The sequence below is a fragment of the Oppia nitens genome, unplaced genomic scaffold (assembly GCF_028296485.1).
Source record: "Oppia nitens isolate AA-2021 unplaced genomic scaffold, nextdenovo-longstitch-racon4-pilon3 scaffold7_pilon_pilon_pilon, whole genome shotgun sequence".
Taxonomy (NCBI): Eukaryota; Metazoa; Arthropoda; class Arachnida; order Sarcoptiformes; family Oppiidae; genus Oppia; species Oppia nitens.
Window position 1 is genome coordinate 3,546,888 of NW_026533251.1, and position 17,814 is coordinate 3,564,701.

The following is a 17,814-nucleotide window of genomic DNA, read 5'->3' on the forward strand; positions in this document are numbered from 1 at the left end:
TATCGATTACTAATTCTGAGTAGCAAAAATTTTAAAAATATTTTCTGTATATGTTTAAATTTTAAAATTACAAATATATATATATATAACCTTATATATAAACAATAAATACAAAATCAACAAAATATAATTGTAATAAATAGTGCTTTTTGTAAATATGTTTTTATGGACGCAAATAATTAGTTTTTATATTATAACACATTTATGGACACTTGTACTAAGTTTAACAATCGGCTATTTGGTGTACAAATTGGCAATGTTTTATCATTTATACTACAGTTTGCCTCCCGGTCCATTTCCATTGCCAGTTATAGGCAATATGTTAAGTAAAATTGATTATATTTTAATTGTATTTTTTTAATTTGAAAACTTTTATATTGATAAGTTTTGTTTGTTTGGATAAATTATAGCTTTTCAAACAAAAACCTTTTGGGATGACATTTATAGACAATTGTCCGAAAAGTATGGACCAGTTTTTACTGTATATATGGGTAATACACCACAAGTAATGATTAGCGACGCAGACATTGCTAGACAAGTGTTTAGTAAAACTGATTTTGCCGGACGACCGAAAACATATTTTGGTAATTATTATATCATTAAAAAACTATTTTGATTAAAAAAATACCTGCAAATAAATGTGTTATAAAAATATAATTATAGCATTATCTTAGTTTAAAATGTAAATATATGTTAGAAAAATAAAATTATAATATTATCTTATTTTCAATATATATTTTTTAGTTAAATCATTAAAGTTAAAGTATAGTTATATACTTATATAATATATAATAGGAAACTTTTGGAAAATAAAACGAGGGAGGGAATTTGTCCGAACCCTAACTAAACAATTTATAAAAATTTATTATTATTATTATTATAGCAACTTTGTTGGCTAATGATGTAATGATGGATGATTACGGTAACAGTTGGGAAGCACTTAGACGTGTAGCTCATACGGCAGCAATGTTTGTGTCTATAAATTAAAATCAATTGTTTTTTATAATAAAATTAATAATTATTATAAATAAAAAAAATAATCATAATTTTAACTTATATTATAAAAATCTATACAATATTAGGAAATATTCAATTAATGAACGTCTAGTCAATGTAGCCGTCGATTGTGTGGACAAAACAGTTGAATTAATGTTGAAAAGGGAGGGTCCGGACAAACCTATTAAACCAGTCGACTATATATATCTAATTTTTCTAAACATAATGACCAACAGTGCCTTCAATGAAAGGTATAAAAATAATAAATTAAAATAATAAACATTAGTTTTAATATTATTATTATTATTATTATTATTATTATTATTATTATTATTATTATTATTATTATTATTATTATTATTAATATTATTATTAATATTATTATTAATATTATTATTAATATTATTATTAATATTATTATTAATATTATTATTAATATTATTATTATTATTATTAATATTATTATTATTATTATTATTATTAATATTATTATTAATATTATTATTAATATTATTATTAATATTATTATTAATATTATTATTAATATTATTATTAATATTATTATTAATATTATTATTAATATTATTATTAATATTATTATTAATATTATTATTAATATTATTATTAATATTATTATTAATATTATTATTAATATTATTATTAATATTATTATTAATATTATTATTATTATTATTAATATTATTATTAATATTATTATTAATATTATTATTATTATTATTAATATTATTATTATTATTATTAATATTATTATTAATATTATTATTATTATTATTATTATTAATATTAATATTATCATCTAAATTAGTTACAATTTTGATGATATTGTGTTTAAAAAATTCAAATATGTATTGAAAGATATATTTGAAGAAATGAATCTAAGATTAATGTTAACTGAATATATTAAACCATTGCAATGGATTGACTATAAGCTGACCAACAAAATGAGTAATGCTTACAATGAAATGCGAGATATTATTTATAATAAGTTTAAACAGCATTACATTGATTACGATCGTGAAGTTGAACGAGACTTTTGCGATGCACTTATTGCGGCCAAAGATGATGCGCTCCGGGAGGGCCGAGAGTCGGCACCTTATCTTACAGATGATAAACTAGGTATGACTGTGTTTGACATGTTTTTTGCCGGAATAGAGACATCGGAAAAAACATTTCAATGGATACTACTATTGTTGTCGTATTATCCACGGATGCAAAAGAGATTACGAGATGAGATCATTAGCCAAATCGGTGACCGTTTACCCCGACATCAGGACAGACAGCAATGTCATTATGTGATGGCATTTATTGCCGAAACATTAAGATTCAGAAACGTAGCGCCATATGGTTTACCCCATCGTTCAGTAATAACCAGTAAAATAGGTTAATGTTTTTGTATTGTTTTGTTTTAAATAAACAAAATTAATAATTTATTATTAATATTATTGTTTTTTTTTTGTTTGTTAATTATTTAGGAAACTATACAATACCTAAAGGCATAACTGTATACACATATCAGGGAATTATACTGAAAAACAGTAATGACAAGCACTGGACTAATGGCGACCACTTTCTACCCGACCGTTTCATCGACAGTGACGGCCATTATATAACAACACATTCGCCGGCATTCATACCCTTTGGTGTGGGACGTCGTAAATGTTTGGGAGAAAAGTTGGCCATCGCTGACCTGTTTCTGGTTTTGGTCCGTTTTATACAATTGACACAAAACTATGACATTATTTTGGACAGTCATAGAGATTTGAGTGTTGACCCAAATTCCGGTTATCTAATTAATCCTAATGAGTATAAAATTATACTAAAAACTAAATTCTAATAATAATAATAATAATAAAAATAATACTTAAATTTAGAAAATATATTATATAATTATATTTGTCTATATAGTCAAGATATAAGGTCGTCCAAAATAATAGCCAGAATTATCATATAAATAATCTTTTAATAAAAAATTATTTTATAATCTGATTGTTTGTATTTTATGCATTTTTATAGTCTATTAGTTTTGATATTTTTCCTAATAATAGTTATTTAATTTTATTGTGTTTTTAATATGTGTCCCCGGATATTCTGTGGGAAACTCATAATTTAATAGTCTAAGTAAATAAATATTACATAAACATAAATAAAAAGTAATTATTATTATTATATATATATGTTGTATATTTTTTTTGTTAAAAAAATAAGTTAATTGTAATCTTGAATTGTATTGTGTTATGTGTTTAGTGTGTATAAAAGCTTTACGTGTGGCCACTAATCAAATAGTATATAATATAAACAGTATATTTTATATACTGTAAGTAACATTCAAGAAACTTTTTGTAATACTAATCTTATTTTTAAAAACTATAAAATTATAAAAATACAACAGTTATAGAGTATGATAGTGAATACGTGTAGTTTTAAAAAAAATCATTATAATATAAATATATTATATTAATATTTTTCTAAATTATTCTGTATTACTTAAATCTGCAAAGTAATTTTATTTTTTAGCAATAAAATAACAATTTAACATAGTTAATTATTTTTTTATTATTTTAAATGTTTTAATTTACTATTTCAAATCATATATAAATATATTATATTAGTATTTTTCTAAATTATTGTGTATTACTTAAATCTGCAAAGTAATTTTATTTTTTTTAGCAATAAAATGACAATAGTAATTTAATAAACTATTTTATAAATTTAATAAACAGCTATATGATAGTGAATACGTGAAGTTAAAAAAATCATTAAATAGTAAATATATTATATTAGTTTTTTTAAAATATTAGTATTTAAATAATAATTTAATCTCTATTTTAGTTTATTATTATTAGTATTTATTATTCTATTACTTTATTTAATTTATAATAAAATATTAATAAAAATGAAATTGAAAAAAACATTTGTTTTTAATTAAATTATTTAAATATAATATATAATTTTTAATTTAGAAAATAAATGTAAAAATTAATTTGTATTTAACTGCATTTATTCTAAAGTAATAAACAAAAAATTTTGAAAACAATATATTAAAACACTTATAAATATATATATATAATAAATTAATTATATAAACTGTATGTAACTATTGAAATAAATGACAAACATTTTTGCCATACTCTTTGGCCGCGTTGGCAAAGTTATCGACAATATCGACAATACGTTTGTTACCTAAACCGGTGGCCAGTTGTCTAAAACCAGTGAACACAGAGTCGGCAAACACTAACATCTCTGCCGGTATGTCTAACTCAGAGTACAGTTGTCTAATGATTTCGATACGATCGGTGTCGTTGTGTCCATAGTTGGCCAACAGTTCCGTACGTTGTCTATCATCGGCCAATTGCAATGCCCTAACAAACAACCAGGTGCATTTGCCTTCCTGTATATCGGTTCCGGTTGACTCTTCATAATAGTCCAGATAGTCATTCATAGCGCCGCACAATATACCAGTTTGTATTAAAAACTCTTCAACAATGTCCGACTCGTTATTATCCAATTTACTATCTGTTATGATCATTGCTAATCAAATTTTGTGTTTAACAAAAAAAATGTTAAACAAATTTATTCACAATTTTTTAAAAATTAATTATATCGTATGAGTTTCAGAAACTATTAGATTTATATTAATTAATATTATTTTGTAAACAAGAAAAAATAATTACTTAATTTAAATTGATAGACATACCCTGAAAAAGAGTTTTTGTACTTGTTAATTTTATTGTATAAATCCATATTATAATCAGTTATTTTAATTGATTTGTTAGTAATAACACTGTTTGTCATATCCAGTGCCTGTCCTATGGATATCTTCTCAATAAACTGAAAATAATAATAATAATAATTGTTTTATTAGATTTAAAAAAGCTTAAAAAATTTTTATTTATATTTGATTATATGAAAAAATATTTGAAATAAGGGACCGTATAATCATCTGATAACATCTGCTGTAGATAGTATAAAAAGGACCAAGATTTATAGTGCACGTCACATAGCATGTAAGGTACACTTTTTGGAGACCCTGTCCCCTTTTTTTGTATTATTACCCATAGCATGCGTATAGCACATACAAACAGTAAGTCAGCTTGGTAAAAGGACGATTCTATCGTAAGTGTCCAAACATTCAAACAATTAATTTCAAATAACAATTTCGGTGCCATTGAATGTCTGCTCAGAAATAAAACTAAATATAATATTTTCATTGATAATAATTTTATACTTATAAGTGATTTACTGAAACATATGAAACAATTGACACATTTATCGTTGAATTTTGGTATGGGTTTTAACGGCGACCAGTTTTTCCGCAATATTGACATCAATTTGTCCTGACTTCGGGTCATTGAAATCTATAATCCGATCGTCACTGTCCCGATTGTGTCACTTAAATACCGTGAGATTAGTCGGATGTCTTAACCAGGTTATCGCTGACCACCAGATAATCGGTGATCTTATTTCGGTCCAACCAATGGGCATCAATGTTTTTATATCATTTGACAATACTTTCGATAGATTTATCCAGGGTAATCATATAATATAGTGTTAATTATATTGAAAAAAAACTTTAAACTAGAAATAAAATTAAATGCTCCCAAAGATTGACAAATTGATTGCTAGCAAAACCAATACTGACATTGAACGCAGTTTCAAAAAAAAAAATAAATTAAAAACTTAAAACTTATATAGCTAAAAAAGTAAAAAATTAAGTAATATATATATATATATATATAATTAATATTTAAATAAATAAATAAACATCAAATATTTAATAACTATTTTATTAAAGTAAATTTTAAAAAAATAAAACATGAATTATACTAAAATGTTGTTATTATTAATATTATAATTATAAACAAAATAATTAAATCATTTAATTATATAAAAACAGAATCTTCTTTAACCGCATAATTGAAATATTGTTTGACCAAATCGGCAAAATTGGTCAACAAATTGGTGACCAAATTGTCATTGAAATCCAAACAAAATTTGTGAATATCATCAAACACTTGGTTAGCATAGACAAGAAACTCGTGTTTCAAATTCAATTCATTATACAATTGTCTGATTTGTTGGACACACTGGTCATCTACTCGGCCATAGTTATCGACAATTATAGCCCGTTGTCTATCATCTGCCAATTCCAATGCCCTGACCACTAGCCAACTGAACTTACCCTCTTGTATATCAGTTCCGCCCTCTTTGTTCAGGTCTTCATAATCATTGATAGCGCCATCCAATACACCCAACAGTATTAACTTTTCTTCAACTATTTCTTGGTGTTCAATACAATCCCGACCCGAAGCGTACAATCCTATTGATAGTTAAGATAGTATATATATAATATATATATATATATCCAGTATATTAATATAAAAAATAAAAACAAACCAAATTTGAATTGCATAAGTAATCCAAAATATGCATTTTTATATTTATTTTTATTAACATAGCGTTTGATTGTAAAATGTTCAAAATTTTCTGATTCATGCATTTGTGAGTATATCATATCCAATTGTTGTCCTAATGATATATTACCAATTAGCTATATTATGTATATATAAATATTATAAATTAAAACTTTTAATATATTATAATTTAATAATTTTTTCAATTAATTTACCTGGGTCATTAGTTTAACCATATTTACATAGTATGGATGACTTTCATAGTAAAGTCGAATAATTTTCTGTATAACCGACAGCAATAATGTACTGTCGTTTAGTGCCGATAAACCTACCGATGGCTGATTACAACCAATGATATAAAATAAAGTAATTTAGTATATCATTCATTAGTTATTGTTCAACACTAATAGTATACTTACCAATGTATGCCAACACTGTTTGCCCAATCTATTAGTTGAGTTATCCATAATGTCGTCCAACAGGAAATAATAGTTGGACAACATTATGCCCACCCAACCCAATGCATAGACATTTGTATCAAACAGTGGATCACTGGGCATATGACCCGTAAGTAAACTATAGGTCATTACTTGTCCGAAACCAAACGGATTCAAAGTGTTTGATCCCTTATAATAGCCTATGATTTGTTGCAAATGTGGTTTCATCTGTTCAGCCACTGTCTCATCATTGGTTGTCATAATGTTTTCCAACACTTTATCAACAATTTTGTCAAACATTGACCAAAATTTTTCCGATTGTTGTTTAAAACAAATTAATACAAACGATTCGTTTGTATTGCTATTATTAAAGTTAATAATAATAATTATTAATTATAATTAATTTGACCAATGTCAATTACTTTACTTACTTATTAAAATACAATTGTTCCTTAAAACTAACAGACATTATTCAATAGTATAGTTTTATTGATATTATAAATTAATATATAAAGTTTTTTTGTTGTTAATAAAACTGATTATTAATTTAATAAAATTATTAATATTTGTTATATCTTACATTGAAACTATAGAACCTATTTATATAGAATTTATTATTATAAAAACCAGTTAAGAATGCTAGAAAGCATTTCCATACGAACTTCTAACCTGAATTAAAAATTAAAGTAAAATCAAATGATTCAGTTTAAATAAAATAAACTCAACTAGTCATGTGGGGTAAAGGGGGGGGAACCGAAGAATTTTTGGAACCGAAACCGAACCGTATCTCAAAAACAGGAACCGCAACCGAACCGAAACCAAAAAATTTGAAAATCCTGAACCGTAAGTAAACTTAGGAACCGAATGAAACCGGAACCGAACCGTAATCTTACATAAATAACGTCAATAATATTAAGGGGGTAAAAAATGGACTTAAAATCTAAAAAATTGATTTTCATATTTTTATTTATTATAAAATACGGTTACAATTTAATTAGTATAAATTATAGTTATTATATTTATTGTAATATATAAACTTATAAATATAATTTTATAACTAATTTAATAATTAATTAAAAATAAATAAATTTTAGTTAATAGATGATTAAAAATAATAATCATTAATAGTAATAATTAAAAGTTATGAATAAGTATTTTTTAAATGCAATAATTATATTAATATAAAGTAATAATAGTTTTTTAATAAACATATTTAATAATATTAACAACAGTATTTCTAATTTTATTTGTGATATTAATTTAAACTCAAATCAGTTTTTAATTAAAACCGTTTTTATAACCGAACCCGTTTTAAAACCGAAAGCTAAAAACAAGAACCGAAACCAAAACAGAAAAAAACCAAAACCGTGAAAAAACCGTTTTGGTTTCGGTTCCTCCCTCTAATGTGGGGTATCAAATAATACAGAATAAAAATATTGATGCCAATAGATGTCACCCCATCCCAAAACACTAAGCCTTTTCATACCGGTTTGATATCTACCCATGGTACTCCATAAGTCCTTATATAAGGATTGTGACTGATTCAGTTTCGTTTACTATTTTACAAGTATTTTATATTTTAAGTTTTATTAATAAAAAATGTTATTAATCACATTTATTAATCACAAAAATTATTCACATTAATTGGCTAACATTAGCCAAGCTTCTAGAATCATCGCGACTTTGTCGTCACGATGTTGATAAGCGAATCAATACAAAACTAATAATCAACGCCCAAATCTAGTCGACAGACATACGCAATGGCAGTGCAATCAATTAAACAATTGGATGTTCAAAAGCAACCAGCACAACCGTTCGGGAAATGTTCACAAGCGTGAATCACTGTCTGGCAGACATAGACAGTTGCCTTGTACAAAAGTTACAACATAAAAACAATTTACAAACAATCCGTTCAGACAACTTATCCGTCATATAGATTAAACGTAAATCCTTAATCTCAAGTCTCATACTTTACAAACGAATCTGAAAATCAAAGTAACGAAGCTGTTCATCATACGTCTCAGGGAACGACTTGGTCTGTTTTCACTAACGGAGATAGCGGTGCGGGTCAACGTAGTTCCTACACGTGCTGTCATCGACTCTGGCGCAACCATTAACATAATAAGCACCGCTTTCGCCAGAGTTCTAAACAAATCGCTAGACGCGCCAACCTTTATCTCCGTTGAAGAAATCAATGGGAATACAAATTCCGACGGTCGCCTATTATTTTTTAAATAAACAAAACTACACTCAAAGTGCACGCGCACGTCTTCAAGGACTCTCCAAAGCCATTGATTATAGGTGACGGCACCTGTGCTGACTTTTGCTTATATCTTGAATTTTGTACAATGGCGTAATGAAATATCTCGATAACATTATCATACATGCACCCGATTAAGAACCTGAAATACGCCCACAATGACGACAAACAGTTAAACTAAAAAAACAGAACAAATCAATCACGAGTCACACAACAAACGTCCGTTTCTACTGAAATTTAATGGTTAACAAAATCGCCATAAAAGCCGATCAACTTGTTTGTAAATAGACACGTGATAGTTATCAAAATTTTAATGCAGATCTTTCATATATTTATTATTTTATTGTATGCTTATACTAAAGTATAAAATATAAAGCCATAATTTCAAAATTCAATAAAATGCAGACAGACGGACAGTAGGACGAAAATATAGAATTCAGATACAGTACGCGTTTAATATTGCAATATTTTACACCATATATTAACATTTCTCCTTCATATTTTATGTTAATAGTTATTAATAAAGAAAAATTTGCTAATTATTTTTGGTAAAGTTTTGTTTAATCATCATTATAACTTTATTAAAGACGTCAAAATGTAAATTTAATAAACTATTTTTATTATTCTTATATATTATACTTATATTTTAATTCCAAAAAATAGGGTTATCATTGTCAAGATTTTGACATTGATAAGATTTTTAAGGTTTATAGTGTATATAACAGCAATATCATACATTTGATGCTATAATAAGGTCAAAAATAACTTAAAAGAAAAATATTTTTTAAAAAAAATTATAAATGCTTTATTTTATTAGTTAGTAAATAATATAAAATAAAATACATTATTTAAGTCCTATTTGTCAATAGTATAACAATTTTAAAAATACTTGATTGAATTGATTAAATATTCTGTTAAATTTTCTAATTTATACTAATATAAGTCATAAATAATTTACTAATAATATTAACTATTTAGTAATAAATATTTTTTTTAAACTACAGCAGTATTGCTTACAAATTACATATTGTTTTAATACTTTATATACTATATATTAATATAGTATATAATATATAGTATATAACTTATAAAATATATTATATAATAATTTTATTTAATTAAATAAATTTTATAAAAAATTAGTTAATTATTTTTTTATGGCTATAACTCGTAAACAGTGAAAATAGTAATGCAATTCTGTAATAGTATTGTCGGCCAAAAATTTAGTCCACGCGCTAGGATTGGGCTCAGCATCGGGTGGACTAAAAAAGGCGTCAAACACAGTGTCCCACAAGTGGTCGCCAACTTCGGCGTCAAACTGTTGGCTGTCCGGGAAATAGCAACGATAACAGTCAACCACTACTGGCATAAAGTCTATTGATTTTGTTGTTGTTTTAATTAAAAAATTTTCAACAAAAAAACAAAATTATTAATTAATTAATTTAAATACTAATAAAATAAATAGATTTTAATACCTATAATCTGTTTGCGATTCATCCCGACATTCAATTCAATTAGTTTTGACTTTTCTATCATAAATCCATTATCTGTTAAACTTTTTAGCCAATTGTCAGTCTGTTTGTCCAGTGATGGATACCATTGTTGTTTTGGATCCCTTTCCTTGCCTTTGCCTAACAATTTTCTATTCAAATCCTGATTAATCAATATATTGCCATAGAATAGTCCATCCGATTTCAATAATTGTCTAAATATGGCCATTACTTGCCGCTTATCCCGACTACAATAGTGTAGCATAAAACTGGTAAATACAAGATCCACCCGTCCATCCATTTCCCTAAGTCTGGGACACAACTCTGGCCACCCGACTGTCATGTCTTGCTGGACATACTCAATGGTCGGACTGTTATTATAGGTATTGGCATACTTTAGCAATCCTTGATCCACATCAATGGCTACCAATTGTTTATGGGGTACTTGGGTTGACAACATTTTTGTAACACTGCCGTCACCGCAGCCAATGTCTATAATCACATCATAGGAACTATAAATAAAAACAGTATTTTAAAAAAAAATTGATTACAAAATAAAATAAAAAGTTTTTATCGATAAAAACCTTTTTTCATTTAAAATCAAATTTATTGACTCTAAATGAAATGAATCCAATTTGTGTGTCAATGTAACGTAATCTTCGGGTATAATTTGATTCATATTTTAGTTTAATATAAAGTTTATTATATTTTAAATGTATAAATCAATAGATATTTTTATTGTATATTTTTAAAAACTTATTTTTCTATGTATATTATGTAGAATTTTTGTATAAATTAAAACAGTTATATGATAGTGAATACGTGTAGTTCAAAATTATTCTGTTGTAGATAAATCTGCAAAGTAATGTTATTTTTTCGCAATAAAATAACAGTTTAACTTTGTTAATTATTTTATTTAATATTTTAATAAATTTAATTAACTATATAATTATAAAATACAATAGCTATATGCTAGTGAATACGTGTAGTGTTTTTAAAAAATCATTATAATATAACTATATTATACTAGTATTTTTATAAATTATTTTCTTGTAGATAAATCTGCAAAGTAATGTTATGTTTTTTAGCAATAAAATAACAGTTTAACCTTGTTAATTATTTTATTTAAGATTTTAATGAATTTAATTAATTATTTTATATTATATATAATTATAAATATATTATATTAGTATTTTTCTAAATTATTCTGTTGAAGATAAATCAGCAAAGTAATGTTATTTTTTTTGGCAATAAAATAACAATTTTATCTTGTTATTTATTTTAATTTTTATATATAATTATAAAATACAATAGCTATATTCTAGTGAATACATTTAGTGTTTTTAAAAAATCATTATAATATAACTATATTATACTAGTATTTTTATAAATTATTTTCTTGTAAATAAATCTGCAAAGTAATGTTATTTTTTTTGGCAATAAAATAACAATTTAACCTTGTTAATTATTTTATTTAATATTTAACTTTTTTATATTATATATAGTATAAAAAACAACATTTATATGCTTATGAATACGTATAGTTTTTTTTAAAAAAAAATAAAATCATTATATTATAAATATAAATACAGTATATTATAATATATTAGTATTTTTCAAAAATTATTTTGTATATAAATCTTAAAGTAATATTATTTTTTTGCAATAAATAATAGTTTTAATGGGAATAAGAAAGTAAATTACTTACAGTACTATAAATATTATTAATTAAATGTTTATTACGTATAAAAATTATTTTAATAAATTTAACATAACTTTTAATAATAATTTTATTTGAGTAATACTCTATTAGTTTATATTTATTATAATTTTGTAATTTTAGTTATTTTTACAATAAAAACTAATATTATATAAATAGTTTATAAGATAAACACAAAATCAAATATATTTAGTTTAGTTTAGAAACGTTTAACAAAACAGACTACAGGTTCTCGTTTAGGAGCGACTGATAATTGAAAGACATAATCAAGTGTTGTGTCCGTATTTTTTGTTGATTTGATTTCATATTTTTGAACCAACAAAACAATATACAAAAACATTTCAATCAGTGCCGACACCTCACCCGGACACGATCTCTTGCCTATAATATTATAATTTATAGAAATAGTATTATTTGTTTAATCTAATAATAATAATAATATTAATATAATGTATTTTAAGTATATTTATATGTTATTTAATACCAATTGAAAATGGATTAAAATGTTCGGGTTTAGCAAAATTGGTTTCGCCGTCTATGAGAAATCTTTCGGGTCGAAAGCGGTTCGGTTCGGCCCATAGTTTCGGATCGTTTTGAATTGACCAAAAGTTGGCCAATATATGAGTACCTTTTGGTATAAAGTGTCCACCGATTATACTGTCAGCAGTTGAACTAGTTTTTTTCCCGTAAATAATTAATTTTACCGTTAATTAATTTTTATATAATGCTTAAAAATTACTTAATTAGTAATTTGTTTGTTTTTTTTAAATAGAGTAAAAATATTTTAGTATTGTTTATATGGATTAGTGAATAGAAAATATAATATTCAATAATATATATATATATATATATATATATATATATTAGCTATAAATTAAGTTATTAAATAATAAATTTGAAAAAATTATTAATAAAATTCATACATTCGGGTTAAATTCAATGGTGTGACTGATCTAAATCTAAGCACTTCATACATGAATGCCTGAACGTATGGCATATGTTTTCTTTGCGAATAAACCGGTCTATCGGTTGTACCTATAATTGAAACAATCTCTCCGTATATTCTTTGCTGAACATCGGGATATGTGGCCAACAATACTATCGACCATTCAATAGCACTTAAAACAGATAAAACTAAACCGCCGTAGAGATCAAATGAAACGCCCAGTAAATTATTATCTAAATAAATAATTATTAGTATAAATACAGTTATATTATTAGTATTAAATATAAATATTTTTTTTTAATAAAATCAATTAAATTATTGAAATAAATTTTACAATTAAATGAACTTTTATTGCTGTTATTGTGTTTACGGGATTCACTAATAAAGGCGTCGATATAATCCTTGGGAGCATTACTTGTATCCACTGTTTTCTCGTGAGATTTAATTTCATTTCTAAAAATAATTTTTAATATATATATATATTAAATAATATTTATTACATTTTAAAATTATTAAAAATTTTCATATACTTTATTAGTAAAATAATTTCATCCATTGCTCGTCCATTGGCTGACTCTGGTAACAAAAATTTAAAATATTTGACCAAAAATCTGTTAATAATCGGAAACTGTGCAAAAACAGTGTTCAACGCCAGTGTAGGGTTGGCGCAAACCAATTGGTCAATTAGTTTCATCATTTTTTCTGTATAATCAAATTGTTTGTCAAATACAAATCGGCTGACAATGTTAAACAAACTGATGCCAAACAAGGATCGGATTTTTGTTTCACAACCACCAGTAGTAGTCGTATCGATTATATCGCACAACCGGTTAATCTCATTGACTATCAGGTCTTCCAACGATGTCTTTCCCGATCTTTTGGTTTTAAAATAATATAAAAAAAATCGTTTCTGTTCTCTATATTCCTGTCCGTTCATTGAACTTAATCCTAAAAAAATTATATAATATAAAAAATATATAAAAATTTATATAAATAATATATATTTAATATTAAATTAAGACTATTTATTAATTAGATTTTTGAAAATTGTATAATAATTTTTTTTTTAAATATTTAATACAAATTAAATAAATAAAAATTTTGATAAATTTAAACATTATATTTAAGTATATATTTTACAAACTACTGTAAGTATGCAGATATATACAAAATATTTATATATTAAATATATATATATATAATATATATAATATATATATCAGAGCTAATATAGGTTTTGGATTTAGGGAGGGGGTCTAGACAGGGGTCAATTTACAAAATTTTTAAAAAAATATTAATAAAAACTTTATAATATAAGTACATATTGTTTTACTAACTTTATTTATCTTAAAATTATTTATTTAATAACACTAGGTGGCGCTAAACTTTATTTGTATTCAAAAATGGTTGTGTATTATACATTGTATTTTACAAACATATTGTTTCTGCCAAAACTTGATAATAACAGCTAATAAACAATTTTTATTACAAACAAAAAAACACTAACCCTTTGGACCAATTGATGAAAAAATATTATCAACGGGTCGGTCAAGATTTGTGTCCTGTGAGAGGCCATCTTTAATTGTCGGCCAATCGTTAAGTAATACAGTGGGAGACGAACCCATTTGTATACTGTTTTTCAGATATATATATATACAAAATAATACATAATTAAATATATACATAATTAATTTTTTTTAAATATTAATAAATTTTTATTTATTTGATTAGTTTTAATTATAAAAAAATAAATAATTAATTTACCCAATTACTGGTCCATACTTTTTGGACCAATTGACAAAAGTTTTTGAATTGGCGCCCATAACCGATAAAACGTTTCCAATTAGTGGCCAATTTCGGGGACCGGGAGGCAGTCGACTCTGGTGATCATATTCTTTATAGATTTTTCTAATGATAGCATATATCAATAAAATAAAACTGAAAAAAATCAATGATAAGAAAAACATTATTTTTTATGTAAAAATAAAATATTTTGTTTTTTTACAACAAAATTCAATAAAACTAAAATTGATTTGTAGTTAAATAAATAACAAAATATTCTGTTAACTACTTGCTATTATACTATACTATTTCTATTAGTTTTAATTTTTTTTTATTTTATTATTTCATACATTATCATTGATATAAAATGCGTAAAAATAAATATTGATTACTAATCCTGATTAATATATTCTTTATATGTTTTAAATTTTATTACAAATACAATAAAACCTTATATATCTATATATACAATAAATACAAAATCAACAAAATATAATTGTAATAAATAGTGTTTTTTTTTGTAAATATGTTTTTATGGACGCAAATAATTAGTTTTTATATTATAACACATTTATGGACACTTGTACTAAGTTTAACAATCGGCTATTTGGTGTACAAATTGGCAATGTTTTATCATTTATACTACAGTTTGCCTCCCGGTCCATTTCCATTGCCAGTTATAGGCAATATGTTAAGTAAAACTGATAATATATTTTAATTGTATTTTTTTTAATTAGAAAAAGTTTACACATTTTTACATTATTTGTTTGTTTTTGATAAATTAAAGCTTTTCAAACAAAAACCTTTTGGGATGACATTTATAGACAATTGTCCGAAAAGTATGGACCAGTTTTTACTGTATATATGGGTAATACACCACAAGTAATGATTAGCGACGCAGACATTGCTAGACAAGTGTTTAGTAAAACTGATTTTGCCGGACGACCGAAAACATATTTTGGTAATTATTATATCATTAAAAAACTATTTTGATTAAAAAGTTAATTTAAAAATGTGTTAGAAAAATAAAATTATAATATTATCTTATTTTCAATATATATATATATATTTTTATTTAAATCATTTAAGTTAAAGTATAGTTACAAACTTAATTGGAAAATAAAACTAGGGAGGAAATTTGTCCGAACCCTAACTATAAAAATTATTAAAAGTATTATTATTATTATAGCAACTTTGTTGGCTAATGATGTAATGATGGATGATTACGGTAACAGTTGGGAAGCACTTAGACGTGTAGCTCATACGGCAGCAATGTTTGTGTCTATAAATTAAAATCAAATAATTTTAATAAAAAAATATAATAATCATAATTTTAACTTATAATATAAAAATCTATACAAAATATTAGGAAATATTCAATTAATGAACGTCTAGTCAATGTAGCCGTCGATTGTGTGGACAAAACAGTTGAATTAATGTTGAAAAGGGAGGGTCCGGACAAACCTATTAAACCAGTCGACTATATATATCTAATTTTTCTGAACATAATGACCAACAGTGCCTTCAATGAAAGGTAAATAAAAATAATATAATAAAATAATAAACATTATTATTATTATTATTAATTACATTAAATCTAAATTAGTTACAATTTTGACGATATTGTGTTCAAAAAATTCAAATATGTATTGAAAGATATATTTGAAGAAATGAATCTAAGATTAATGTTAACTGAATATATTAAACCATTGCAATGGATTGACTATAAACTGACCAACAAAATGAGTAATGCTTACAATGAAATGCGAGATATTATTTATAATAAGTTTAAACAGCATTACATTGATTACGATCGGGAAGTTGAACGAGACTTTTGCGATGCATTGATTGCCGCCAAAGATGATGCGCTCCGGGAGGGCCGTGAGTCGGCACCATATCTTACAGATGATAAACTAGGTATGACTGTGTTTGACATGTTTTTTGCCGGAATAGAGACATCGGAAAAAACATTTCAATGGATACTACTATTGTTGTCGTATTATCCACGGATGCAAAAGAGATTACGAGATGAGATCATTAGCCAAATCGGTGACCGTTTACCCCGACATCAGGACAGACAGCAATGTCATTATGTGATGGCATTTATTGCCGAAACATTAAGATTCAGAAACGTAGCGCCTTATGGTTTACCCCATCGTTCAATAATAACCAGTAAAATAGGTTAATATTTTTGGTTTTTTAAAAAATAATTTATTACTAATATTTTTGGTTTTTTTTTGTTGTTAATTATTTAGGAAACTATACAATACCTAAAGGCATAACTGTATACACATATCAGGGAATTATATTGAAAAACAGTAATGACAAGCACTGGACTAATGGCGACCACTTTCTACCCGACCGTTTCATCGACAGTGACGGCCATTATATAACAACACATTCGCCGGCATTCATGCCCTTTGGTGTGGGACGTCGTAAATGTTTGGGTGAAAAGTTGGCCATCGCTGACCTGTTTCTGGTTTTGGTCCGTTTTATACAATTGACACAAAACTATGACATAATTTTGGACAGTCATAGAGATTTGAGTGTTGACCCAAATTCCGGTTATCTAATTAATCCTAATGAGTATAAAATTATACTAAAAAGTAAATTCTAATAATAATAATAATTAAATTTAAAGAAAATATATTATTTAATTATATTTGTCTATATATTCAAGATAAAAGGTCGTCCAAAATAATCGCCAGAATTATTATATAAATATTTTTTTAGTTAAAAAATTATTTTATA

At 24.9% G+C, this 17,814-nt stretch overlaps 5 protein-coding genes across 5 annotated transcripts; 2 read left to right on the forward strand and 3 right to left on the reverse strand.

Moving 5' to 3' along the window:
* Positions 1 to 133: 133 nt before the first annotated feature.
* On the forward strand, positions 134 to 2,968 carry LOC128963683 (cytochrome P450 2A9-like). The gene is made up of 7 exons (XM_054310197.1): positions 134 to 326; positions 411 to 584; positions 884 to 968; positions 1,083 to 1,247; positions 1,823 to 2,397; positions 2,490 to 2,820; positions 2,923 to 2,968. The coding sequence occupies exons 1-7, from the start codon at positions 158 to 160 to the stop codon at positions 2,966 to 2,968; spliced, it is 1,545 nt and encodes a 514-aa protein (XP_054166172.1). The 5' UTR covers positions 134 to 157.
* A 1,143-nt stretch (positions 2,969 to 4,111) lies between these two features.
* Positions 4,112 to 7,326, reverse strand: LOC128963685 (uncharacterized). Its single transcript, XM_054310198.1, has 7 exons — positions 7,297 to 7,326; positions 6,848 to 7,226; positions 6,644 to 6,766; positions 6,412 to 6,565; positions 5,910 to 6,334; positions 5,098 to 5,125; positions 4,112 to 4,545 (listed from the first exon to the last, which is right to left on the reverse strand). The coding sequence occupies exons 2-7, from the start codon at positions 7,163 to 7,165 to the stop codon at positions 4,112 to 4,114; spliced, it is 1,482 nt and encodes a 493-aa protein (XP_054166173.1). The 5' UTR covers positions 7,166 to 7,226; positions 7,297 to 7,326.
* A 1,331-nt stretch (positions 7,327 to 8,657) lies between these two features.
* LOC128963686 (uncharacterized) lies at positions 8,658 to 11,384 on the reverse strand. Its single transcript, XM_054310199.1, has 6 exons — positions 11,200 to 11,384; positions 10,601 to 11,127; positions 10,294 to 10,499; positions 9,133 to 9,302; positions 8,845 to 9,085; positions 8,658 to 8,732 (listed from the first exon to the last, which is right to left on the reverse strand). Exons 1-6 carry the CDS (start codon positions 11,292 to 11,294, stop codon positions 8,658 to 8,660), a joined length of 1,314 nt encoding a protein of 437 aa, XP_054166174.1. The 5' UTR covers positions 11,295 to 11,384.
* Positions 11,385 to 12,534: 1,150 nt separating this feature from the next.
* LOC128963687 (cytochrome P450 2D9-like) lies at positions 12,535 to 15,194 on the reverse strand. The gene is made up of 7 exons (XM_054310200.1): positions 15,046 to 15,194; positions 14,789 to 14,913; positions 13,812 to 14,229; positions 13,616 to 13,734; positions 13,259 to 13,514; positions 12,820 to 13,007; positions 12,535 to 12,716 (listed from the first exon to the last, which is right to left on the reverse strand). The coding sequence occupies exons 1-7, from the start codon at positions 15,102 to 15,104 to the stop codon at positions 12,535 to 12,537; spliced, it is 1,347 nt and encodes a 448-aa protein (XP_054166175.1). The 5' UTR covers positions 15,105 to 15,194.
* Positions 15,195 to 15,569: 375 nt separating this feature from the next.
* LOC128963689 (cytochrome P450 2A9-like) lies at positions 15,570 to 17,747 on the forward strand. Its single transcript, XM_054310201.1, has 7 exons — positions 15,570 to 15,758; positions 15,851 to 16,024; positions 16,253 to 16,337; positions 16,433 to 16,597; positions 16,670 to 17,244; positions 17,319 to 17,649; positions 17,744 to 17,747. The coding sequence occupies exons 1-7, from the start codon at positions 15,590 to 15,592 to the stop codon at positions 17,745 to 17,747; spliced, it is 1,503 nt and encodes a 500-aa protein (XP_054166176.1). The 5' UTR covers positions 15,570 to 15,589.
* The last annotated feature ends 67 nt before the right edge of the window (positions 17,748 to 17,814 follow it).

Coding starts and splice junctions, on each gene's coding strand:
- LOC128963683 (XM_054310197.1), top strand. CDS start 158: ATGTTTTTATGGACGCAAATAATTAGTTTTTATATTATAACACATTTA. Junction 327..410: donor AGTTATAGGCAATATGTTAA/GTAAAATTGATT, acceptor GATAAATTATAG/CTTTTCAAACAAAAACCTTT. Junction 585..883: donor ACGACCGAAAACATATTTTG/GTAATTATTATA, acceptor TTATTATTATAG/CAACTTTGTTGGCTAATGAT.
- LOC128963685 (XM_054310198.1), bottom strand. CDS start 7,165: ATGTTTGACAAAATTGTTGATAAAGTGTTGGAAAACATTATGACAACC. Junction 6,767..6,847: donor AACAGTGTTGGCATACATTG/GTAAGTATACTA, acceptor GGTTGTAATCAG/CCATCGGTAGGTTTATCGGC. Junction 5,126..5,909: donor ATGCGGTTAAAGAAGATTCT/GTTTTTATATAA, acceptor CACTTACGATAG/AATCGTCCTTTTACCAAGCT.
- LOC128963686 (XM_054310199.1), bottom strand. CDS start 11,294: ATGAATCAAATTATACCCGAAGATTACGTTACATTGACACACAAATTG. Junction 11,128..11,199: donor TTGATTTTAAATGAAAAAAG/GTTTTTATCGAT, acceptor TTTTATTTATAG/TTCCTATGATGTGATTATAG. Junction 9,303..10,293: donor ACTATTTTCACTGTTTACGA/GTTATAGCCATA, acceptor CTGTTTTTTTAG/TTTAACTGTTTGTCGTCATT.
- LOC128963689 (XM_054310201.1), top strand. CDS start 15,590: ATGTTTTTATGGACGCAAATAATTAGTTTTTATATTATAACACATTTA. Junction 15,759..15,850: donor AGTTATAGGCAATATGTTAA/GTAAAACTGATA, acceptor GATAAATTAAAG/CTTTTCAAACAAAAACCTTT. Junction 16,598..16,669: donor AACAGTGCCTTCAATGAAAG/GTAAATAAAAAT, acceptor AATCTAAATTAG/TTACAATTTTGACGATATTG.
- LOC128963687 (XM_054310200.1), bottom strand. CDS start 15,104: ATGGGCGCCAATTCAAAAACTTTTGTCAATTGGTCCAAAAAGTATGGA. Junction 14,230..14,788: donor TTCATCAATTGGTCCAAAGG/GTTAGTGTTTTT, acceptor TAATTTTTTTAG/GATTAAGTTCAATGAACGGA. Junction 12,717..12,819: donor TTTTAATCCATTTTCAATTG/GTATTAAATAAC, acceptor ATAATATTATAG/GCAAGAGATCGTGTCCGGGT.